Source organism: Lissotriton vulgaris, chromosome 1_1 (assembly GCF_964263255.1).
Source record: "Lissotriton vulgaris chromosome 1_1, aLisVul1.2, whole genome shotgun sequence".
In the NCBI taxonomy this organism is placed as follows: domain Eukaryota; kingdom Metazoa; phylum Chordata; class Amphibia; order Caudata; family Salamandridae; genus Lissotriton; species Lissotriton vulgaris.
Window position 1 is genome coordinate 1,393,248,522 of NC_141685.1, and position 27,296 is coordinate 1,393,275,817.

The window sequence follows — 27,296 nt, forward strand, 5'->3', positions numbered from 1 at the left end:
GATCGCACTCCAACTGTGAAGGAAAACATCTGATTCTCCATATGATGCTGCACATTTCCACATTGTGTCCACAAGAGACAAATGGCAACTGCCCACCCTCCTGAAAAGTTTGTTACAGGGAACCCAGAGACTGCTGTTACTTCTTCGCCGTCTTCGATGATCTCTGACAGTGGATACGACAGCTCCCAGTTTCCAGTACCAAATTAGACCCAGTGATTAAAGCGCTAAAAAGGTTGTGACTGTATAAATATATATACTTATACAGTCTGGTAAATTTTATTTACCAGAGGGGTTGATGTAGTAACTTGGGATATTTTATTAATGAACCCTATTGGCTCCTAGTGAACTCGGTAGAGCTGTGATGAAGGTGTCAGAGCGAAATGCCATGAAAGCTTGTTTTAGAATGTTGAGTTTACCAGAATAAAGACGTGCAATACTAAGCGCTATGTGTCGCGTGATTATTGGCAGGTACCCTGGCTGGGAAGATGCTACAGGAAGGATGATAAGAGCACTTTTGAAATGCTCTAACACTCCCCTTGTCTTTCCTTTACAAAACAACAGACAAGGCACCAAATGGTGGACCGCTCATATCCCCCTGCCCATTTCTGCATGAGAGCAAGTTTATTTTGACATTAAAGTATTCTATGAAAAAACATAAACAAAAGTAAACTTCTTTTACCCTTGCGGAAACATTGTTTTGAAGGGTCATTTCAGAGCCGCTACGTCTCAATGGGTGACAACAGTCACTTTGATTCCCTTTCCCTATGGTGGTTGGGGTGGAAGAGGAACAGCTCTAAACACACACTTCAAGGTGTCGAGGTGTGGAGGAACATTCATGTACTTCATGTGTTGCTGATCCAAGTGCATGCCTGACACTTGCACACTAATAGGAAGGTGCCAGTAATGACTACCAAGTCCAGAAGATATTTAGGTGTGATGCCACATAGTACTTCCCTACTACAATATTTCTCTACTTATACCCAACATTTTAGGACCTTTGAAGATTCTTCATCATTTAAATTAGTTTCACTACAACTTGAGCTAATCATTAGTGGACTAGCACATTTGTTAGTTTGGTAGAGCTATCTTGTCCAGTATATTTCAACCAGCGAATTCTAGAAAATGTACACCAATTTGGAACAATTCCTTCATTGTTTATGTTTATCGAGTACCTGGGAGTGGTCAGGCTTTTGCTTTCAATATTCATGCAATCTGACTGTCAGGTGAGCGCAGGTGCACCTCATCAACTACTATGGAATTCTAGCTAAATATTTTTCTACTAAATTAAACGGGCATTACATTATGTAATGTTAAGTGACTCTCAGCAAAGGAGACAGTGTTAAAACCTCTAAATGTACAAAAGGAGCTGTGGGGAGTAGCAGTTAAATGTGTGACCACAACAGCTATAAATTTGGTTCTAATCCCAGCGTCAATACTTAAGCCATAAATCATGTCAAGTCATGTCGAGTACCCTAATCCCACTGTACTGTGAAACTATAACTAAGTGATATATTTACAAAGGGTTGCATGGGTGCTCTAACAGTGAAACACAATTCTGCAAAGTGCTTTTGGACCTTTTTAACATATAGTAGTATAGACATGTCACTTTGTTGAGCTGTGTGATGTGATCATCATCACAAAACATTTGAACATTTCTTTCCCCCACACCTTTTTAATATAAAAGCATGTACTACAAACAATCCAAATGCATAGACTGTGCAGTGGTCAGAGTTGAAGACCACATAGAGCCATTCACTATCAATGCACCCACCCAACAAAATAATTATTAGAGGTATTGATATTAAATGATTGGGCAAATTGGGAACACAATGACAGATCTTTGAGACACCATGATTATTTAAAATGTAAGCAGACTCAGTTGTACCTGTCCCATTTCAATAACTGCGTACATTTTATTGTTCTTCACCAGGTGAAACAGCATATTTCCCTCAGTGTGACGAGAAGTATTTATTCTACTGAGAAGTCCAACATGAAACTCTTCGCCATTATGCCAAATGACATCTTACACAGAGTAATCTGGGTCTCCCTGTGTCTTGTCAATCTGGTTTCATCTAACAAGTCCTCAACTCTGAGAGCTCCTCCTGTGGTAGAGAAGTCTCCCTTCATTACCATCTGGAACGCCCCAACAGAAGAATGCATGAAACACCAAACCACCAACCTGAGTCTCCAATTATTCCAGTTCGTGGCCAGTCCAATGAAAACCGCCATCAACCAGACATTGGCCCTGTTCTACAAAGACCGACTGGGCTTTTATCCCTATATTGATGAGACCACCGGTAAATCTATCAATGGAGGCCTACCTCAGCTAATCCACTTGCCTGACCATTTGAAAAAAACTACTGACGACATCACGTTTTATATGCCAGACATACAACAGGCAGGATTTGCAGTGATTGACTGGGAAGAATGGCGGCCATTATGGGCTCGGAACTGGGCAATCAAGAGTGTATACCAAAAGAAATCAATTGAGCTTGTCCTTAGAGAACATCGCACCCTTTCATCCCAAAGAGCAAGACTAATTGCTAAAAAGGCATTTGAGGCGGCAGGGCTGAGTGTTATGCAGGGAACTTTATCGCTGGGGAAGTTACAAAGACCAACCAGGGCCTGGGGATTTTACTTGTTTCCTGAGTGTTACAACTATAACTATCGCCAGAACCCCAACAATTATACAGGAAGTTGCTCGGATGTCGAAAAAAAAAGAAATGATCAACTTTACTGGCTCTGGAAGGAAAGCACTGCACTCTACCCCAGCATTTACCTGGAAACAGCTCTAAAATCTTCACCAAATGCAGCTCTTTACTCACGGCACCGAATTCAGGAAGCAAAAAGGGTTTCTACTTTCCGCAGAAGAAATGCTCCATTACCAATTTATGTATACACACGTCCAGTGTTTACAGACAGGCCAGAGGAGTTTCTCTCTCAGGTGAAATGGTGTTATTTTCTGTCATGGTTTTGAGTTTCAAGGTGACATCATGCCTTAAATATGAATTTATTTGGGTATTCTCCAGCGCGCCAATTACTGCTGGAGGCCATTTTATAAAGACAGATTAGATAACTCAGGAGGCCTCTAACCAGAAAGCAGTCCACATTATTCCTAACCGGCAGACATCTAAAATAAATCTGGCGTGTACAATGATGCAGGAATTTCATTAGGAAATGCACTGAAAAGGTAAGCCTCTAGTACAAATCCTATGCTAAAAAATACACTCACATCTCAGCACCAATGTGCGAAGCAGTGCGTTGTGCAAAGCAGCCTGTTTGCGCACCAGTGGACCGAATCACCACAGCAATAGACCAGTCTTAGTGGCTATAGCTCTGCAAGGTCTTTTCCCTCTTGACAACGCGGCACAGCAAATGCTGGTGTCTGTGGTTCATGAAAAAATCTGTAAATATGGCCTCAGGTTTTGCATGAAACTGGCTTCCATTCTTACAACAATATGTAAATGATAATCCTTGTTGAAGGAAGATGAGGTATTACTCTAGTGCAGGGTATAGTTGTCACAACTGAGCTACCTCCACAATTCATTCACTTTACTGGGTACGCCAGCTACTGCTAGGATAACATTGAAAGTGGCAACCCTAATACCCAAAGCACCGTGTGAAGAAACATTAAATATCCATAAGTAAAGAATCTAACTAGCATCAAGCTGCATTGAGCTTATGAGCACCAGCCCATAAGGTAGCTAAAGTTAAAAAAGCACAAAAGCAGGTCACTTGCACTAGACACTCATCTGCCAGAAAAAGAACTGAAGCTATAGTTCATGGTCCCAACCTACTGATCCTAACAAGAGATTTAGATGCAGTAATTAAAATAGTTTGGGAATTTGCCAACAAATTTGGCTTAGTACACGGGTACAAACTAACCACCTCTAGATTAGTTCCGTGGGTAGAACAAAACCTACTCAATAACTTGATTGTATGTCACTACTTCACAGTAAAACTACATGGTAATAACTAGATCAATTGTTGCTACCTCAGAGGGACCAGTAAATCGCAGCAAAGTAAATTTACTATCTGCGTGTGTGTCTTTGTGGTGTATATATAGGTATATACATATATATATATACATATATATATATATATATATATATATATATACTATATATATCATTCCATCTCTTCAAAGCCTTGAAGAATTTGAGTCGCACTCCACTCGGTTCTCGGCAAAAATTTATTGAAATCACTTGGGTGATGGCAGTCCTGACGCGTTTCGTTCACACTTGAACTTTCTCAAAGGTAAGCCCACACCTTCGCCTATGCACCTTCTTACAGCAATTGCCTTTATTTTGTTCCCCTGGTGGGTTGTCCCTCAGGTGGGCGTTGACATCTCGGCATGCTGGAACCTGTAGTCATAGTGCATGGGCGGTGTTGATTTAATCATTAGTTGTTGTTTTTGTCCTCGAACTTCTGTGCCCCGTGGCAGTCCTCTTTTGAGACTGATGCAGGAGTCATACCAAAGACAGTCTTTGGTGGCAGCCGCTTCCCCTTTCACCGCCTTCACGAACAAACACTGTTGGTTCCTGTCGGGGAAGTCTGGGCGCTCTCTCTGACTGTGCGTCACTCATGCGGCTGAACCACGCCGCTAAATATCATTCCATCTCTTCAAAGCCTTGAAGAATTTGAGTCGCACTCCACTCGGTTCTCGGCAAAAATTTATTGAAATCACTTGGGTGATGGCAGTCCTGACGCGTTTCGTTCACACTTGAACTTTCTCAAAGGTAAGCCCACACCTTCGCCTATGCACCTTCTTACAGCAATTGCCTTTATTTTGTTCCCTTGGTGGGTTGTCCCTCAGGTGGGCGTTGACATCTCGGCATGCTGGAACCTGTAGTCATAGTGCATGGGCGGTGTTGATTTAATCATTAGTTGTTGTTTTTGTCCTCGAACTTCTGTGCCCCGTGGCAGTCCTCTTTTGAGACTGATGCAGGAGTCATACCAAAGACAGTCTTTGGTGGCAGCCGCTTCCCCTTTCACCGCCTTCACGAACAAACACTGTTGGTTCCTGTCGGGGAAGTCTGGGCGCTCTCTCTGACTGTGCGTCACTCATGCGGCTGAACCACGCCGCTAAATATCATTCCATCTCTTCAAAGCCTTGAAGAATTTGAGTCGCACTCCACTCGGTTCTCGGCAAAAATTTATTGAAATCACTTGGGTGATGGCAGTCCTGACGCGTTTCGTTCACACTTGAACTTTCTCAAAGGTAAGCCCACACCTTCGCCTATGCACCTTCTTACAGCAATTGCCTTTATTTTGTTCCCCTGGTGGGTTGTCCCTCAGGTGGGCGTTGACATCTCGGCATGCTGGAACCTGTAGTCATAGTGCATGGGCGGTGTTGATTTAATCATTAGTTGTTGTTTTTGTCCTCGAACTTCTGTGCCCCGTGGCAGTCCTCTTTTGAGACTGATGCAGGAGTCATACCAAAGACAGTCTTTGGTGGCAGCCGCTTCCCCTTTCACCGCCTTCACGAACAAACATATATATATAAATATCTTTTTAGTGGATTTATTTTTGCTTCGGGCACATTGTATTCACAATAAGGAGCTTAATAGGTACGGAGCACGCCCCAGATTCTGTGATTTCTGCATCATCCTTGTGTACTGCTAGGTGTGTTGCATTAGTTGGGATTTCACTACGAAGAACCGACACTGGTCTTAGGTATTTAACCGTAGGTCTTCAGGGTGTAAACATCGAAATGTGCAGTCCCTAGAAGTATTAAGTTTTACAGGGTTGGCATGGACAATGTTAATAAGTTGATACTGATTAGATTTAAAAGACAGCTGCATTTGCAGGGTTTTTCATCACATGCTCTGTTCAACACTATATAAAGTGAGCTCAGTATGGACCCTGGTTTGTGTGAAAAAGGCCGGTGCCTTGGCCGAAACGTGTCTCATTGGCTTAACTACTGGAATAAACAGAGTGGTTTAAAGAGTTGAGATATATATATATATAGTGAGCAAGGCAGTGAATACCGTCGAAACGCGTCTGGGCTGTTGCATTGGAATTAAAGAAATCTTACTTTGAGATTATTCACGGAGTCAGAGCCTTCTTTGTATGGAAAGTTTGGACTGGTTTTGATATATATATATATATATATATATCTGCAAATACCTCGCAGCAGCGACGCTTCCCTGGCGAAACACGGGGCAAGGACCATCTTTTTTCAGCATTCTTATTTTATTCAGCCATTAGATAGGTAGTCATAACGCGTTTCGGCCGTCCCAGCGGCCTTGGTCACATGGCATTACAGATTGCTTTTGCCCTTTTTAAAGTGATATCGTGCAGTCACATGTTCCAATGATGGACATAAACAAAATACTACATGTATAAATACATATATATTATTTCTCTCTCATCCTTACCATTACAAATGGTAGTTATTAACTGTATAAATACATAAGTTAATTCTGCCTTTTTTGGAGATACATTTACAATTCTCTGTTCACCTATGGGGATATGTTTTAACTCTTCAAACATTTGAATAACAGCATAAATGCTTTTAACTCCCCGAACAAAAAAGATTATTTACTGAAAGGATTGTATCAACCATGTCCATCAAATAATTAATAACTATAGTGCATAATCAGTGCTCACAAGCGTGTATTAAATCATAATACAAAAAATAATAATAATCTCTACTATTCCGTAATAATAGAGAAAAAAAGATCCAAAAAAGAATAAACTTTATCTAAAAGGACCATTCAACAAAAGATGAGTCCATGATGATAATTTTTCCAGCCACTGAGTATTTAGATAAAGAGGTTATAATACCACTTGATATTATTTAGATTTGTAAATACATTTCTCAACTTCAACTACATTATTGCACATGCTATTTGCCATAAATGATTAATGGCATCAACATAAAAGTGACTTCGTGTCAATTGCTATAATTTTCAATAAAGTGACATTGTGTCAAAAAAGTGCAATAAGAATAAAGTGACTGGTGCTAAGGGATTACAATGGAATGAAATGGTATAGGGAGGGGAAAACTTAACTCTTTTCAACAAGAGTTGTAATCATTTAATTCAAGACTAGAAAAGATCATACAGTACCAATGAAACAAGTATAGTAAAAGTCTCACCATAAAACCAATCTATAAAAAAGGGGGGAATCGGTGACATGACTAAAATCAGCTATCATGAAAAACACTAGTATAAAATGCTACCCCAATATTTTAAAAGACGGCTAAAATCAATCAATTCATATATATACACACATCACACTATTTTATAAGTTTCACACAATATATCACAGTATAAATACATATGTGCAAAAAGTGCAAATACATATGTGCAAAAAGTGCAAAGTATGATCCAACTCCTCTTTTTCTATGGTTTAAATGATGTTTTACTATATGGCTGTAATCTGGCATTTGTACAGGCAGGTCATAGGTATGTGTGGAGGTCCTCCGTGGTGTTAAGACCTCCCGGCCACTTGGAGTTAAACTCAAGGATATATTTGGTTTCCAGCCTGCGCATACACGCCTCTCTGTCACCTCCTCTTTTTGTAAGAGGGATAGATTCTATGGCAAAGTATTTAAGACACTGAGGCCTACTGTTGTGACATGCCTCAAAGTGTCTAGCCACCGGATAACTCTGGTCTTTGTTGACAATGGCGCGTAGGTGCTGTAAGATGCGCTTGTGGATTTGTAATTTGCTGCTACCAATGTATTTAAGTTTACAGTCACATTCCAATATCTACACACAGTATTCAGTTCTGCAGGTTAGATGCTGTTTTATCTCCCTGGTAATCCTAGGAATTACTGTAGTGTATTTTTTGGTGTTGACACCATGTTGGCAAGCCTTGCATGCCAGGCATTTGTAAAAGCCCCTGCTAGTAGGTCGCCACGGTTCTTTCCCTATATGTTCTTCACTATTTTTTGAGAGGATGGAGCCCATACTTAAGCCTTTGCGGAAAGTTATTGAAGGGTTTGGGGGCATCACATCTCCAATTGTAGGATCATCTTTGACGAAATGCCAATTTCTTCTGACGATACTCCTGATTTCTTTTTCCTGCTTGGAGTATGTCAGTACTAGTCTGACTTCATTAGCTTTGCTACATTGCTTCGATTTCTCATTATATGTCAACAGATCACCTCTATTTTTAAGCCTGGATTTCCTTATAGCAGTATTCAGTATCTTGGCACTATAGCCCCTATCCACAAATCTCAAAAAGCTTTCATGTTGTTTGACAATCATGTCATCATTGTTACTGCAAATACGGCGGATGCGTAGCATCTCACCGTAAGGTATGGATTTAATTAGATGTTGGGGATGGGCACTCGTTGCATGTAAAAGAGTGTTACCTGCCGTCGGTTTCCTAAAAAGGGTACTGGTAAGAATATTGTTAGATATAAAAACCTGTACATCTAAAAAAGTCACCGATTCCCTACTTACATCAGAGGTAAAATGCAAATTAAGATCATTTTCATTGATTTCATGTATGAAATTTAAAACACTTTCCTCAGAACCATGCCATACAATAAATAAATCATCAATAAAACGAAGCCAACAGGTTATATTGGTGGAGCAGTATTCTTCAAATTTGCGCTTAAAGACCAGTTCCTCCCACCATCCCATAAACAGGCACGCGTAGCTGGGGGAGAAACTGGCCCCCATTGCTACACCCTGAACCTGTTGGTACATTTGTCCATTAAAAATGAAGAAGTTATTGTTAAGGCAAAATGTTAGCATTTCTAGAAGCATTTTATTATGATGGGCCAATTCAATTGGCCTGCGGCTCAGATAGTACTCACATGCACGCAGGCCATCCTTATGCTTTATACAAGTATATAAAGAGCTAACATCCAGTGTTACGAACAGCAAGTCTGGGCTCCACACTACCTCCTCTAGTTTTCGCAGAAAATCGCTTCAATCTTGTGCATATGAATTTAGAGATTTCATGTGTGGCTGCAAAAAGTAGTCAATGTATCGTGAGAGGTTTTCCACTGGGCCACCACAGGCTGCAATTATTGGTCTACCAGGTGGCTTGGTGATACTTTTGTGGACCTTTGGTATGAAGTATATGTATGGAGTAAGTGGATGATCTTTCTTCACATTCTTAAACTCATCTCCACTTAACATACCAAGGCCCTTCCATGCCACCAGGTTCTTGCATAGGGCCTCTAGCATAGCCCTGTATTTCTGGGGGTTGCTCTTAGTATAACATTGTACATCATCCAATTGTCTATGCGCCTCCTCAAGATATTCCGTGGTAGGCCATAAAACAATGTTTCCGCCTTTGTCCGAATTCCGAACTATAACTTCAGCATTTTTAAACTTGGTTGACAATTGATTTAATTTTCTCTCCTGGTTCGTATATTGTCGTTTATTGTTTTTGGTGGTTAAGGCCATCTTTTTAACTTGTTGCACCACTGCGTCGCTGAAAGAGTCAAGTCCATCACATGCCGCCAGTGGTATGTATTTAGATTTTGGCTTGAAGGGGGTTATTGGTTTCCTCTGTCCACTGGAGGCTACTATCTCCTGTGTCCCCATAGTTTCATTAATCCCCAACTGGCACATATCACGGTATAGATTTAAGTCACTGACTGCCAGTTCAGAGGTGCTTGTCACTGGTCTCGCTGGAGCATTTTCTGTACTGACTGTTTTGTTTAGGAATTGTTTTTTAAGTTTTAATTTCCTTATATATCTGTAAATATCCGCCCTCGTTGTAGTATAGGAAAAATTGGACTCAGGGCAGAAGCTTAAACCTAAGCTTAAGAGTTGCTGTTCTGCGACTGATAATTGTACTGAGCTCAAGTTTATTATAGATTTAGCTTGTTGTTCTTTGCTGGTTTGTTGTCTATCACAGCTCTCATTATTTGGAGGGTCCATTATGCTGTCTCTAACTAGGCCTGGGGTTTCTTGTTCCTCCCCCGTCCTCGGCCTCGTCCCGGCTTGGTTGTCTCGCCTTTGTTTGGCAGCTTTTCTCCTGCCCCTCCTGCGTTGGGATTTGGTTGAGACAATATTCCCTGGAAGTGCGATCTTAGGGTTGCCTTTCTGCTGTCTTTCAAGACCGCCAACTCTTCCCCCATTGTCAGAACAACATTGCTTTTGCCTCTTGTACCCTCATTGTCAGAGCCACTTTCTGCAGCAGAACTGTATACAGATATATCCTCAGACTCAGCTGGAATCGCTCCCGTGCTGTCTGCTCCTCTTTTACTTGCTGTTGCTGCTCTCAAGTTGTCATAACGACGTGCAAAAGTAAATATTTGACCATTGGCATAGTCGTCTCGGTCTCTTTTAAATTTGTAAATTTTCCTTGTCTTGATTTTTTCCTCCTCCTTAGATAGTCTTGTTACCATTTCATTCCTCATTTTGGTGGTTTGTGGGGTTTCCTTCTCACCTAGAAGTATTTTTATTTTCTCCTCAAGCGTATCTATCTTTTTTTGGAGTTCCTCACCATGGATTTCAGCAAACTTGACCAAAATCTGTATTAGTTTCCGCGAGGATTCTAGGTTACATTGACCCCATTCTTCCATCATTAGGGGATTGGGTGTCTCGTAGCTGGGGGCCAGCATGATACGTAGTCCTCTAGGGACTCTCCCCACATCCAGATATCTTTTGAGGGAGCGAGCTTCCCACCATTTGGACTGTTCATTTCTTTTCAATTTTTCTAATTCCCTGAACAAGTCTCTGGCGGTGCTGTTAGCTGTACCATCCGGCCCCCCTGCCCCCACCTCCTTCTCGGTAACCATCTCCTGCTCAATATCATCAGAAAACATCTCTTGTGCAGCGAGCTCACGGGCCCTCCGCACATCGCCTGACATAGTCTGGCTGAATGGCTGCTAATTACTTAAACGCTGAATAACGTGTTTATCAAAGAACCGCTCCTGTTGCCACAATTGTCTCCGTCAGCAGCAGCTGACTCTGGCGGTTAAACACGTACCTCCTCAATCCGTTTAGTCACCGCGATGTTAGTCTTCTCTTCTCTGTACCACGGGCTCCGCGCCCATCAGGACGCATACGCGGATCAGCTGCTTGCTCTCCTATCGGCACCCAGAGGCACCCACAAGTCGCGCTGCTCCTCCTAACGACGCCCGGTCTACAGTAGCCTCAGGGTAAGAGATTGCTCTGGCGTTTCTGGCAGCCAGACGGTGCTCGATCGGATGGCTCCACTCCTTCCCTTGAGTGGGATTCACAAAGTACCCCCGGGGTCCCCGCCAACTCTCCTCCACGAGGAAGGAGCTCGGCAGATACCAGGTGACAATAGACTGCTTGCAGTGAAGCCTGCTTTTAGAGGAGGGGGTCCAATATCGGCAGCAATCCAATGCCGATTATTATCTGCAAATACCTCGCAGCAGCGACGCTTCCCTGGCGAAACACGAGGCAAGGACCATCATTTTTCAGCATTCTTATTTTATTCAGCCATTAGACAGGTAGTCATAACGCGTTTCGGCCGTCCCAGCGGCCTTGGTCACATGGCATTACAGATTGCTTTTGCCCTTTTTAAAGTGATATCGTGCAGTTACATGTTCCAATGATGGACATAAACAAAATACTACATGTATAAATACATATATACTATTTCTTTCTCATCCTTACCATTACAAATGGTAGTATTAACTATATAAATACATAAGTTAATTCTGCATTTTTTGGAGATACATTTACAATTCTCTGTTCACCTATGGGGATATGTTTTAACTCTTCAAACATGGGCATCTCGTTTTCGCCGAACTATGCAAATACCACCATGGGATGGTGGGAAAAGACCATTGCATGGAATAGTACCAATCAGAGAGATGTAGATCGCATCATCTTATGGGTGCGATATATAGACGATTTGTTTTTGATTTGGCATGGATCTGACTTTGAATTTCGTGATTATTTTTCAAAACTGAATACAAATGATGTGGGATTACAATTCACCTGCACAACAAGTAACAAACAAATCGAATTTCTCGACACCAAAATATATATATCTGATGGAAGACTGAAATCAACACTGTTTCGTAAAAAAACAGCCACTAATAGTGTGTTACACGGGACAAGTTTTCATCCCAGGTCGCTATTGAAAAGCATTCCATATGGTGAATACATAAGGTTAAAAAGAAACTGCTCTGAACCTGAAGATGCTGAAATCAAAATCCAAGAGAGTAAGTTGAGATTTAAATCAAGAGGATATGATGAACGCATTCTAAAGAACTGCAAACATAAGGCTGATCAAAAGACACAAGCTGAAATTCTGATTGAAAAACCTAAAAAATCAACAGAAAAGGATCCACCAAGATTCGTGACCACGTACAGTAAAGAAAGCGGTATCATCGCCAACAAAATGAAAAAGTACTGCCATCTCATATCGGGAGACCCGGATATTGGAGAACTTGTGGGTAAACAACCAGCAATCACCTACAAATAAAATATCTCACTTCAGGATCTCCTGGTGAAAAGCTATTTTGAAAAAACACCGAAAAAGAATTGGCTGCAAACTCAACGGAATGGCTTCAAACCATGTTCATCATGCAAGGCATGTAAAATAGGAACCAGTAAAAAAAGCTATGAGGAACCTAATGGAAAAATCATGCACATTGATCAACAAATAACATGCATGTCTAAAAATGTGGTTTATATCATTGAGTGCAAATGTGGCAGCAAATATGTGGGCAGTACCACATGCATGTTGAAAAAGAGGATGTTGGAACACATCAGGGCGGTCAAAAATAAAAACATGCTCTATGCAACCGCCAAGCACATCAATGCCTGTCAAGAAGGAGACTGGAGAACTATGAGATTCTATGGGGTGAAAATGCTCACGAAAATGGAAAGAGGAGGCGACACCGTTCGAAAATTGCGACAAATGGAATCTCGCCTAATCATTCGATTACGGACAAAAACACCGAGAGGCATGAACTTTGGGGAAGACCTTCATATACATCTGGAGTGACCTTGATAGTACCAGCTTAAGAGACTCTCAATTTGATTGGGTACTAAACCCAACTACGAACTTACTGTAATCACTGGAACTATTCCAATTACAAGCAATAATTAATTTAGCTCATGTGATTTAACATGTCAAGACGAGTGTATGAAACTAATGACACACCGGTCTTTCTTTTTTTTTAAATTCTGAAATGTATATATACTGTTTTCAAACTACAACTCCCATAAAGCCACCTAAGGCTAATATGGGCTAGTATAAAAACGAAAATAGTAGAAGGACTTACTAACCGTGAGCAAAGCCCTGTGAGGCTGAAACGCGTTGGTGGGGTGAAGCGCTGATTAAAAGGCTTCAAAAAGAAATTTGGTGTGCCGCTCCCTTCGTGACATAAACTCTAAACTGGGTCTGGATCCGACCCCTGAGCCGAGCACACGCTGTTGAGCGCATCGACTGTCTGCAGGATCACTTTGTGGCAAAATATATATATATATATATATATATATATATATATATATATATATATATATATATATATATATATATATATATATATATATTTTCCTGGATTCTACTCGCCCCCCACTTGTCGGCAGAAGTCACAGCACAGCAGCAGGTAAGTTTTTCAAAACTTCTTTATTATTCACACACCATGTGCAGGATTCAGCTCATCAAAAAACAGACGGCCTAAGCGTTTCGCCTACTCTAGCCTTCCACTGGACCATAGAGTCCCAGGGATCTAAACCTTAACTTATAGTGCAAAGTGAAAGTACCCTCTTCCATGTCTATTAAAAATCTAGACCAGCAACCTTGCTCATTTCACATGGCTTCATCTGAGCGCCATTTTTGCTCAACATACCTGTGAAGTACACATTTTAACAAAAAGTCTGGGCTTATGTATATGTATAGATATATACATATATCTACATATTTACACACATTGCATACAATTTCAGAACAAGCCCTATGTTCCTCATATCTCCTTAGTGGAGTCCAATATTGTTATTTTGAACCAAATGTTTCATATGATTTTCATTTATGTCTTCATCATGTATAGTATTTGTTATTATGAGGGTTAAACTTAGGCCCATTATTCTCAGTAAAGTACCTGAATATATTTCCACATCTTCTCAAAATTCTCTCCATCTAATATGATTATATTTCCTTCTAGTCCGCAAAACGGTGCGACCTATATATACACTATTTACAATTCCCAAAGCCAATTCATGACCCCCAGGTTATTTACATCTAGGATCCTCAGCAATATCTTTAAACTAGAAGTGTATCAGTTGGGTTAAACATTGTTATTACAGGGTCTGAGTCATTTCGTTCCCGTAAAGTACATTCAATATTCCATGAACCCTGAATATCTTAAACTCATTTAACCCAACACCAGATCCAAGTGATGTTTTTACACCAATTTACATTTACAGACTAAGGATGTTCATACTCATCCATTTTTGATGTTTACTCATGTCACGATGTCTGCCCATGTGTGCTACATGTCCCTTTACGACTTCCCTTGACTTCTCAAGTTTGACGCCTATTTAAAATAATTCACATGAATGGATCCAAATTGTCACTCTCAATTAGTTCTAATATTGTCCCATCATTTGGATTTTCATAGAAGATGTACAAATAGTTCAGCTTCCAGATTATGTCCATCCGGGTGTTCAGTTCCCATGCCAAGAATCATCCTGGACTCCAGTTTTCGCAACTGTATAGTACGATCACCACCCCTCTCTGATGGTTTGCTCAGTTTGATCCCTGAGTATCTTAACAAGTCTGGATTGCTGTTGTGGCATTTGGCAAAATGTGTGGCCATAGGGTAGCTTGGGTCTCTGTTCTTGATCGCCCTTATATGCTGTAAGATTCTCAATTTTAATTTGTTGATTGTGCTCCCTATGTAAAATTTCCCACATGGGCATTGCAGTCTATAGGTCACACATTTAGATTCGCAAGTTATATGATCTCTTATTTTCTCAATCTTGCCATTCCGTAATTAGTACTCTTTCGCGTTTGTGCCATGTTCACAGGCCTTACATTTGGCACACTTCCAAAAACCCGGGGTTGTCAACCAAGTTGATTTTTTGGGGGGATGTTCCTTCAATGTCAGATGGCTTTGGGTTAAGATGTCACGCAATGAGGCAGTTTTCCTATATGTAATGCTTGGATGTTGAGTTAGTTGTTGTTTTAAGGTTTTGTCCAGGAGCAGTATATTCCAATTTTTCCGTAGGGCTATTTTCATATCCCTACTTTGATTGTTAAAATCCATAATCAATCGTGTCTCTTCCTCATCTCTGGTTTGCTCATCACTGCCACGATCCTTCCTGCTGCCACCGGGAATCAAAAGATCATTCCTATTCTTTTGAGCCACCCTGTTTTGTGCGGTGCTAATGACTTCTTCAGGTTAGCCTCTTTCCCAGAAGCGTTGTGCCATCCTCTCAATCTCCTCTCTCATGTCGTTCTCTTCTGAGCAATTTCTCTTTGCCCGTAGCATTTGCCCATACGGGATGCTCCTTTTTAAGTTAGCTGGGTGTCCGCTATTAGCATGGAGTATGCTGTTACATGAAGTTGCTTTTCTGTGAATTTTGGAGCACAGCTTGTTATCGCTCACGTACATTTCAACATCCAAGAAGATGAGGTTGGTTGAGCTAATTGTGGAAGTGAAATGGAGATTATATTCATTTTCCTCCAACGAGTCAATAAATATTTGTAGTGTTTCCTTGTCTCCCTCCCATATGATGAACAAGTCGTCAATGAAACGACACCAGAGTCTGACTTTTGATCCATACTCCTTCTCTTTGTCCACTGCTGCTGTTTCCCATGCTCCCATCAGGAGGTCCGCATATGTAGGCGCAAATGATGTCCCCATTGCGGTCCCCTGTTTCTGGAGGTACAGTTGTCACAGAAACAGGAATGCGTTATGCGTCAGGCAGTAGTTTAACATATCCAAAAGCATTGCAGAATGTTCCAAATGACTTATGGACCTCATTTACAGAGTTTTTTTGACAACTTCAACACCATCGTTATGACGTATTGAGGTGTACAAGGCGGCGATATCAATGGCCGCCATTTGGTAGTTAGGGTTCACATCATGCACTTCCCCTGTCATACTTAGTGAGAGAAAGGTTAGTTTGAGCCAATCAGTCGGCTCCCTCTGGGGAACTCTGTACAATTACTTTGCTTACTAGTTAGTTTTCCATTCAATCATTGAGATTTTATTCAAGAAGTCCATTGTATCCCTCAGGTAGGAAGGTAGGACAGTTACATAGGTCATTAAAAAGATGTCTATAAATCTTGATGTTGTTTCCAACAATAACCCTATGGAACTGCCAATGGGTCTTCCTGGTGGTTTGCTGAGGCACTTATGTACTTTCAGTAGAAAGTATATCGTAGCAGTAATAGGGTTGTCAGTTTTCAGGTACAAATATTCATTGAAGTCTATAAGACCTCTCTCCTTCCAACCTAACAACAGAGAGTGATATTCATCCATCCAGTTCTCAGGTCGATTCACCTCTAGTCGTTCGCAATGTTCCTCATTGTCCAATTGCCTATTAGCTTCATCAATGTAGTCTGTCACGTCTTGCACAACCAGATTTCCCCCTTTATCTGATGCTTTTATTATTAGGGTGGGGTCATTCCTCAGTTCAGACATTGCTCTGTTTTCTTCTGCTGTTAAGTTTTGAGTTTTATCCCTTTCATTCTTGTGGTTAAAAGATTTGTCAGCAATCCTTGTTGTCTCTTCTATCATGACCTCATGGAAAAGGTCCACTTTATTTCCCGGGGGAAGCTGTGGGCAAAATCTTGACTTCCTCTTTAAACCACTCTCACCTCCTACATTGGTAGGAGTTCCTGATTCTTGGCAGAATTCAATATCCTTTTGGATTGTGCTTGTATGGTCCTTTTGACTCAAGGAGACGGTGTCCTTTATTGTTGCTAGTGTAACAATCGCTGGTAAATCCTTGTGTTGGATGGACGATGTAGTTGCCTTTGGTCCCACGTGCTCCGATTTTTTTGTCCTGAGCTGGGATGGTGCAGTGAGATAAATAACGGTGATGGATCAAGCCCTGATCTTTGGACTGGGTAAGAGTGGTCTGCTTATTTCAGACACTCTGTTCATCACCACCCCCTTTTCTTAATCGTTTTTGGCCACTATAGGTGTGGCAGGGTATACTCAGACATGAGTCCCTTTCTCACTGCACCATCAGGATTCAAGCAAGCCAGGCCGAAGACGGCTGAAATGCCAGAAACCGGTCCCCGGTAGCTTGTCTCCTTTCTGGTGAAGAATTGGCTTGGTAGTTTAGTCTGCCCTGTTCCCATGATGCACTGGGCCAGGGACAGACTGATTTGCATATAGCCAGGTTCTGAGCTGGGATGGTGCAGTGAGATAAATAACGGTGATGGATCAAGCCCTGATCTTTGGACTGGGTAAGAGTGGTCTGCTTAATTCAGACACTCTGTTCATCACCACCCCCTTTTCTGAATCGTTTTTGGCCACTATAGGTGTGGCAGGGTATACTCAGACATGAGTCCCTTTCTCACTGCACCATCAGGATTCAAGCAAGCCGGGCCAAAGACGGCTGAAATGCCAGAAACCGGTCCCCGGTAGCTTGTCTCCTTTCTGGTGAAGAATTGGCTTGGTAGTTTAGTCTGCCCTGTTCCCATGATGCACTGGGCCAGGGACAGACTGATTTGCATATAGCCAGGTTCTGAGCTGGGATGGTGCAGTGAGATAAATAATGGTGATGGATCAAGCCCTGATCTTTGGACTGGGTAAGAGTGGTCTGCTTAATTCAGACACTCTGTTCATCACCACCCCCTTTTCTGAATCGTTTTTGGCCACTATAGGTGTGGCAGGGTATACTCAGACATGAGTCCCTTTCTCACTGCACCATCAGGATTCAAGCAAGCCGGGCCGAAGACGGCTGAAATGCCAGAAACCGGTCCCCGGTAGCTTGTCTCCTTTCTGGTGAAGAATTGGCTTGGTAGTTTAGTCTGCCCTGTTCCCATGATGCACTGGGCCAGGGACAGACTGATTTGCATATAGCCAGGTTCTGAGCTGGGATGGTGCAGTGAGATAAATAACGGTGATGGATCAAGCCCTGATCTTTGGACTGGGTAAGAGTGGTCTGCTTAATTCAGACACTCTGTTCATCACCACCCCCTTTTCTGAATCGTTTTTGGCCACTTTAGGTGTGGCAGGGTATACTCAGACATGAGTCCCTTTCTCACTGCACCATCAGGATTCAAGCAAGCTGGGCCGAAGATGGCTGAAATGCCAGAAACCGGTCCCCGGTAGCTTGTCTCCTTTCTGGTGAAGAATTGGCTTGGTAGTTTAGTCTGCCCTGTTCCCATGATGCACTGGGCCAGGACAGACTGATTTGCATATAGCCAGGTTCTGAGCTGGGATGGTGCAGTGAGATAAATAACAGTGATGGATCAAGCCCTGATCTTTGGACTGGGTAAGAGTGGTCTGCTTAATTCAGACACTCTGTTCATCACCACCCCCTTTTCTGAATCGTTTTTGGCCACTATAGGTGTGGCAGGGTATACTCAGACATGAGTCCCTTTCTCACTGCACCATCAGGATTCAAGCAAGCCGGGCCGAAGACGGCTGAAATGCCAGAAACCGGTCCCCGGTAGCTTGTCTCCTTTCTGGTGAAGAATTGGCTTGGTAGTTTAGTCTGCCCTGTTCCCATGATGCACTGGGCCAGGGACAGACTGATTTGCATATAGCCAGGTTCTGAGCTGGGATGGTGCAGTGAGATAAATAACGGTGATGGATCAAGCCCTGATCTTTGGACTGGGTAAGAGTGGTCTGCTTAATTCAGACACTGTTCATCACCACCCCCTTTTCTGAATCGTTTTTGGCCACTTTAGGTGTGGCAGGGTATACTCAGACATGAGTCCCTTTCTCACTGCACCATCAGGATTCAAGCAAGCCGGGCCGAAGACGGCTGAAATGCCAGAAACCGGTCCCCGGTAGCTTGTCTCCTTTCTGGTGAAGAATTGGCTTGGTAGTTTAGTCTGCCCTGTTCCCATGATGCACTGGGCCAGGGACAGAATGATTAGCATATAGCCAGTTTCTGAGCTGGGATGGTGCAGTGAGATAAATAACGGTGATGGATCAAGCCCTGATCTTTGGACTGGGTAAGAGTGGTCTGCTTAATTCAGACACTCTGTTCATCACCACCCCCTTTTCTGAATCGATTTTTTCTGGGGCTTTTCTGCCGGCAAGTGTTGCACAGAGCCTGATATTCGTCAAAATTCCGGGCATCGCCAACAGAGATATAGGAAATGGCACATTGGCTGTGGTACATGCCACACAAAATAGTTTGGGAAGTACAGCTATGCCATAGAGGTGTTTATTGTTGAGCTGGTTGTTGTGAGGAGACTCCCACCCCCACCCCCACCACGTAGCCAGTGCACATAAGGGAGCGCGTTTTTTGGCAGCAGATTTCCCTCATTGACTTCAGGGAGAATGAGGTCATCATATACTTCCAACATAGGAGGGTGTCCATAATAGAACTGCTGAACCTGATAGTGTGTGGGCTCTAGCCACCAACTGCCAGGCCTACCAACAGACCTCCGCAGGTCAAGCTGTTGGCTGTCCTCCACATCCTGGCGTCTGGTTAATTCCAGATCACAACAGCCAGTGTAACAGGAATATCGCAGCCATCTTTTTCTGCCATCTTACCCTATGTCCTGGATGCCATAATTCGCCTAACACCCCAGTGCCTCCTCTTCCCCAAGACGAAACAACCATGCCATTGCTGGATTCCCACATGTGCTAGGTGCCATGGATTGCACATATTTGCAACTTGTAACCCCTTTCAGCAACGTCACACCTGCACAAGAACTGGGAGCACACCTACTCTATTAATGTCCAGGCCATTGTGAACCATTGGAGGATGTTCACCAATGTGCTCGCAAAATACCCAGGGAGTGCACATAAAGCCTACATCTTCAGGAAGCATCATCAATGAGCATTTCCAGAATGGGTGATGTGTGAATGGCCTACTTGTTGGTAAACAAATATGAAGTACATAATAGAACTACTACTAGTAAGAAATGTAGGACAAAATAACCATCTGTGTCTGTTGATGGAAATAGGGACATATGTATGAGAGGTGTGCCTCATATATGTACCATGCATCATAGTACACATGTAATGCAAAGGCCCAAGTCATACATGTTAAGATATGCAAAGCCACTTTGTGTGCCTTTGAATGTTGTAAAGGGACAGAGCAATGCAACACTTGTCAACATGCAATGTACCTTCACTGTGTGCAAGGGTGGTTCCATGGGCGTTGTGGGGGTGTCTCCATGGATCTCCCGTGGATCATGAGCATGTCATGTATCCCACACCAGGTAAACCTCAAGATGTGACAAATCAATTGGTCTCCCAGGTGATGTGTAACAAGGAAAAATAAGTGAAGTGATCCAAGTCACTCCCGCTTCCTATGTGTGCTGTGTTCTGTGGCACACGTACATAGATGATCAGGGCTGTGAGGGTTCATAATGTGCAGGTAGGTGCCCCTCCATCACAAAGACAATCCCACATGCAATGCATGCACCCAAGCACCATGGTGCAAGTGTGCCTGTGTTTGGGCTAGGCAGCACATTATGTGCCAGTCTAACCTGAAATGCGAGGAAAGTGCAGTAGGTCCCAAATACTGTGCACTGCTGCCTTTTCTCAATGATGCAGTGTAGTGCAGACAGGTGACTTGCTGCACTTTAGTGCCACTTTCCCAAATATCTTGGCCACAGTGTCAAGCGCACATAGTGGGAACAACGCAGTGCAAGTGAAGACTATGATGTCCCAAACTGACATCCACTTACTAATCTGTCTATGGCAGCGACAAAATGTCAGTGAGTAGCAATGTATCATTTCACTCTGCGTGGATGAATTGAACAACGTCAACTGCACTAGGTAACAAATCACTTACACAATCATTTGGCATGACAGACAAGCCCACACAATTACAAAGGCAACACAAGAAAAGTCTGAGATCAGTGTCTTCTCAATGGCGTACCTACTCTCGGTATCAGGCAAAGGTTAACAAGGTCAATGGTGTGAGAAAAAGTGCTGTGGAAATGAGCAAGTGTGTCACACATAACAGTATACTTGTATGTTGATTAAAGGGGCTGGGCTAACATAGAAAGAAGTATGTGAAAAGGCCATGTGTCCCATGTCAGTGTAGGCCCAAACATGTATAAATGTCAATACTGGACCACATTGTGACACCAACAGTACAAAACATGCATATGTCTCAGCAATACTGACAGTTTGCGTACACACATACACATAGGTTGATGGCTGCATTGACTGATGTAACCAATGTGATGGCTCACCTGTACTGTGGAGTAAGTAGCCCAAATGAAAAGCATATGAATCCAGCAACGTGAAACACATTACGTCAAACACAATGCAGCCAAACATGTCATACATCAGTCATTAACAGAGAATACATTTCAGCTTGGAAAAAGCACCACAATTTACTCAGGATACTAATCTCGACATACATTAGCAACAGCAATTATTAAAATTAAAGGCAAGTAAACAATCTGTGACTCAATATGGACATATGTATGAGTGAGTTGTAAACATGTTGACAATGTCACAACCTACCTAAAGAGGACCAACTAAATAAATATCAGATCAATAATGTCACATCACGCACATAGTGAGTGCACATAACATAGAGTGATCAGGTACATCTCTAAATACTCATCACAGTAAGCTACTGGATAAACATGAATGTCAAGATGTAGAAGCGTATAATGTATCAGGTCTTGCTCATCATTGGCAATTACACACAGAACAGGAAGAGAAATGTGAATACCTATGGCCAACTGTATAAGTAACACATATTTTGAAATCCAATAATACGTATGTTTGTCATTCAGTACACATAATACACACAGACAGGATTGTAGCTGTAACAGAGAGCAAAAGCATTGACAGTTGTAAAGTATGTCTAGCATGTCTAGCTTTCAACTGACCAAGGATGTGGTCTCCAGTCATGGTACATGACCCCAGTAGTGCATCCCCACACTGAGCCAGAAGGACACTACGATCAGGCACTGGTTAAGACCCGCAAAGTTGTGGAGAGAACCTTTGGTGTACTGAAGTCCCAGCTCAGCTGACTTGACATGTCAGGCGGTAGATTGCTATACTCGGCCCCATTGGTTTGCAAAATCATCCTAATATGTGCCATTCTACACAACATCTCTGTCCGAAAAAATGTCCTGTGGGACGTGGACCATGATGTTAAGGACCCAATGGAGGAGCATGAGGATGGAGCAGTGATCCAAAATACAGTGGCTGGTAGTTGGTGACGCACCCACATTGTGCAGAATTTCTTCTCCTAAACTACATATACTTTGATGGAGAGAATGTCAGGACAGAATAGGAAGGTCAAACATGGAAAAAATGATTGAATACATTATTTGTGTTGGTGTTTCTGTCACAGTCCCAATAAACATCAACTTACCCATATCTCGTCAAATAGAAGTAGGCTCAAATGAAATAATCATGTCATCAGACCTGTTGAGCAACATGGAGCTATGCGTGTCACCTTTCAATTGCACATATACAGAAATGCAATGTGTAGCAGTGTAGTGCATTAAAGATACAAGCCAGGCATGGCACATTTGCAATTCCAATTAAATCATTACTCTCCTCTTGTACGTGCAAACCTGCACAGCTAGAAGTCTTTCTCTGTTATGCAGCAGCAAAGTGTACAACAGCGGGGACTCACTGAAGTTAGGAACACAAACCACAAACTGCCATACCTGAGAATAACCTCATGTTGTATTGTATCTCAACAATGTGTTACCATGCAGAATGATAGCATTCGGCTGTAAGTAATATATTTGCAGATACCATTAGAGATAGTAAGTGACATTTGTCATGGACAAAGACCTAGTGCCATGCAGACATGTAAAAGCTGTCACTTGTAAGGAACACATATATAAATGTGTGACTTACCACAAAACGCAGCACATGTTAACTATTTCCTTGCTACATTGACACATATTGTACATAATGCTCAGCAATGCAATGAGAACTAAGGTCTGCAAAATTCAAATATCAGCAGATGACATTGTACAGTGAGTAAATAGCCAGAGCAGTATGACACTGGACAGGTTATATGCAAACATCTGACATCTGAAGAATACTGAGATGTCAAGAGTGCGATTTCACTTGGATAAAAGGGCAGATAAAACTGTAAGTGCACACACACTAACTCATGGCACACGGTAAGATGGAAGGATTGTGATATGAACTTTCCTTTGCATGGCAAGAGGTGTGCACCTCTGACCTGAGTGCACAAGGGCATAGTTGCCTGCATCACAAATCTTGTATCCACCCAAAGATAAAATGTAAGTAAAGTGTGTGCTGTTACATATGCCTTTGTCAGGGAATACAGTATGCCTTGGACCAGGTGGCACACACAAACCTGCCCTTAGAGTAGATACTAGCATTGACAGGAGTAAGGCAGAGATCATGTGTGAATGGCAGCATAATGTTGGCTGAACATCACCAGTTAATTTGACTATTTAACCATGTTTCACTGCAGTAATGACTAATGGCTCACTCAATCAATCAATCAGGGTTGGTAAAGCTCAACTACTCGCCCATAAGTGTGTCAAAGCACTGGGGGTAGAGGGGTGGCTCCTCCGAGTGCTGAGGTCTTCCGAACAGTCAGGTCTTGAGGTCCTTCCTTAACTGGGGCAATGTGGCAGGTTGCTGAAGGTGGAGGGGAGGTCATTCCAGGCCTTGGCTGTGAGGTAAGAGAAGGACTTTCCTCCCGTTCTGGTCTTGTAAATACGTAGGACAGTGGCCAGAGAGAGATCGACTGATCGGAGGTGTCTTTTGAATGTATTGAAGGAGAGGTGGTTGTTTAGGTATGTGGGTCTGGGGTCACCTATTGCAAGGTCTATTGCTGTGTGACACACACACCCCCGAGACCCACATCATGTTTTCTGATATATGTGTACATGACACCATGTGCCAAACACCTGCCTTTGCAAGACATACACAACAGAAAGTCTGCAATGTACAGTAGTGTGCACATGCAGTGGTTGTGTGTGCTGCTACAGACCCTCTGCCACATTCCAAAGTGGGTGTAGTACCAAATAGTTTGCCATGACTGAAGTGTCAGAGCTCCGCTGGCAGACGCCGGGAGACTCGATTTTTAAAATTGTATAAATTGATTTTAGCTGTGTGAAACTTACCAGAAGCCTGTTGCTTCACTTTCCCTCATTCTGAAAAACAAACAGCGTCCTTGTGACGACTGCAACGACCCCCAGCTCGCCTCCCCGGCGACGCACAGGCCACGCCCACTTTCGAGGCCACGCCCACTTTCGTGATCACTCATAAGAGCGCGCGCAGTGTGAAGACGCCGCCAGAAGTGTCAGAGCTCCGCTGGCAGACGTCGGGAGACTCGATTTTTAAAATTGTATAAATTGATTTTAGCTGTGTGAAACTTACCAGAAGCCTGTTGCTTCACTTTCCCTCATTCTGAAAAACAAACAGCGTCCTTGTGACGACTGCAACGACCCCCAGCTCGCCTCCCCGGCGACGCACAGGCCACGCCCACTTTTGAGGCCACGCCCGCTTTCGTGATCACTCATAAGAGCGCGCGCAGTGTGAAGACGCCGCCAGAAGTGTCAGAGCTCCGCTGGCAGACGCCGGGAGACTCGATTTTTAAAATTGTATAAATTGATTTTAGCTGTGTGAAACTTACCAGAAGCCTGTTGCTTCACTTTCCCTCATTCTGAAAAACAAACAGCGTCCTTGTGACGACTGCAACGACCCCCAGCTCGCCTCCCCGGCGACGCACAGGCCACGCCCACTTTCGAGGCCACGCCCACTTTCGTGATCACTCATAAGAGCGCGCGCAGTGTGAAGACGCCGCCAGAAGTGTCAGAGCTCCGCTGGCAGACGCCGGGAGACTCGATTTTTAAAATTGTATAAATTGATTTTAGCTGTGTGAAACTTACCAGAAGCCTGTTGCTTCACTTTCCCTCATTCTGAAAAACAAACAGCGTCCTTGTGACGACTGCAACGACCCCCAGCTCGCCTCCCCGGCGACACACAGGCCACGCCCACTTTCGAGGCCACGCCCACTTTCGTGATCACTCATAAGAGCGCGCGCAGTGTGAAGACGCCGCCAGAAGTGTCAGAGCTCCGCTGGCAGACGCCGGGAGACTCGATTTTTAAAATTGTATAAATTGATTTTAGCTGTGTGAAACTTACCAGAAGCCTGTTGCTTCACTTTCCCTCATTCTGAAAAACAAACAGCGTCCTTGTGACAACTGCAACGACCCCCAGCTCGCCTCCCCGGCGACGCACAGGCCACGCCCACTTTTGAGGCCACGCCCACTTTCGTGATCACTCATAAGAGCGCGCGCAGTGTGAAGACGCCGCCAGAAGTGTCAGAGCTCCGCTGGCAGACGCCGGGAGACTCGATTTTTAAAATTGTATAAATTGATTTTAGCTGTGTGAAACTTACCAGAAGCCTGTTGCTTCACTTTCCCTCATTCTGAAAAACAAACAGCGTCCTTGTGACGACTGCAACGACCCCCAGCTCGCCTCCCCGGCGACGCACAGGCCACGCCCACTTTCGAGGCCACGCCCACTTTCGTGATCACTCATAAGAGCGCGCGCAGTGTGAAGACGCCGCCAGAAGTGTCAGAGCTCCGCTGGCAGACGCCGGGAGACTCGATTTTTAAAATTGTATAAATTGATTTTAGCTGTGTGAAACTTACCAGAAGCCTGTTGCTTCACTTTCCCTCATTCTGAAAAACAAACAGCGTCCTTGTGACGACTGCAACGACCCCCAGCTCGCCTCCCCGGCGACGCACAGGCCACGCCCACTTTCGAGGCCACGCCCTCCCCCGCCCATATCATGTGTTGCCAGCGGAAGCGCAGCGGACGAGCGCAGCGGGAGCGCCGTTTGCGCGCCGAAGGCGCGCCTAAGGCTTGCCTAAGGCGCGCCTAAGGCAAGCCCGTCTGCGCCCGTCCGCGGCAGACCGGGGCACGGGGCCAGACCCCCTGGTCCTCACCTCCCAGATAACCGCCACGACAAAGAGGAGCTCCTCAGCCTTCGCACCAAATACCTAAAGGTATGTGAGCACAGTATTGATCTCAGTAGTTCTACTAATTCCTGCGATAACTGTGGCTTCACCCTCAATAAACACCCCAAAGCTAACACGCCCAACGGCAATGCCCAACCAGAGCACAGTAGAAAAATCAGTGGCGCTCTACTTAACTGTCGCTCCCTCAAAAAGCATAAACTCGAAGTATTCGACCTTATAACTGACAACAAATGGGACTTACTATGCCTTACTGAAACTTGGCTGGACGAAGACTCAGACCCTGAAGTCAGAGAGGCCCTGCCCCCTGGATATGCAATTTGCAGGCAGGATAGACCTAAGGGAAGGGGAGGTGGCATTGCCATAATCTATAGAATGAATATGACATGCTCCCTCGAACCTGTTACTATAACAGATAGCGAAACTGGAGCTTTCTCCATCGGTATTGACAAAAATACGGTCATCAAAGGTCTACTGATCTATAGACCCCCTGGAGGTAGCAGAAACTTTACGGAAAGTCTTATCCAGAACGTCACCCCATTGGCTATGAGATACAGGAAGTTCCTTGTATTAGGGGATCTTAATCTCCACATTGAAGACCTTAACAACTCAGCTGCTCAAGAATTGTGCCAAGAGCTGCTAACCTTACAATTAGTAACTGCCTCCCACCTCCCGACTCATCGTCAGGGGCACCTTCTTGACCCCATTTTTAATAACCTGGAGGATCTGAAACAGGATACTCCCATTCCTTTGCCGTGGACAGATCACTTCCTAGTCCCTTTCCACTTCCTAGTCATGACTCATCATATAAAAACTCACCATTGCGCCAATAAACTACAAAGGAAATGGGCCCGGTTTTCCATGGACTCTTTCGAGCATCACTTCCGACTAAACGGTTCCCCCGCAGACTTAGGAGTGGACGTTGACAGAGCTTCCATAGCCCTGGACGGACACATCACTAAAGCCCTGGACATCACTGCCCCTTGGGCCAATAAGGGCCCGGAGCGACAAACTAAATCTGCACCTTGGTTCAGCACAACTCTTAGAGAAACCAAGGCAGCCTGTAAGAGGCTTGAACGAGCCTGGAGGAAGAACTATTCACTAGAGGCAAGAGATGTATACAGAGCTAGCATAAAAGAATACCACCTCCAAATCAGGAAAGCCAAAGCGACCTTCTATGCGGATCGAATAGATAGTGCTAACTGCTCATCCAAGGAACTCTTCAGGATTTATAAAGAGATTACTTCACCTCCCCCCGCTTTAGAGCAGGCCGACACATCAGCACAATC

The 27,296-nt window shown here is 43.6% G+C and overlaps 1 protein-coding gene across 1 annotated transcript in view; it reads left to right on the plus strand.

Annotated features, from left to right (window-relative positions):
* The first annotated feature begins 1,990 nt into the window (after positions 1 to 1,990).
* Positions 1,991 to 27,296, plus strand: part of LOC147750566 (hyaluronidase-like) — a 123,336-nt gene continuing 98,030 nt past the window's right edge. Inside the window, exon 1 of the mRNA XM_086936558.1 lies at positions 1,991 to 2,944. Within this exon, the coding sequence (XP_086792684.1) occupies positions 1,991 to 2,944 (954 nt within the window). The remainder of the gene's footprint in view (positions 2,945 to 27,296) is intronic.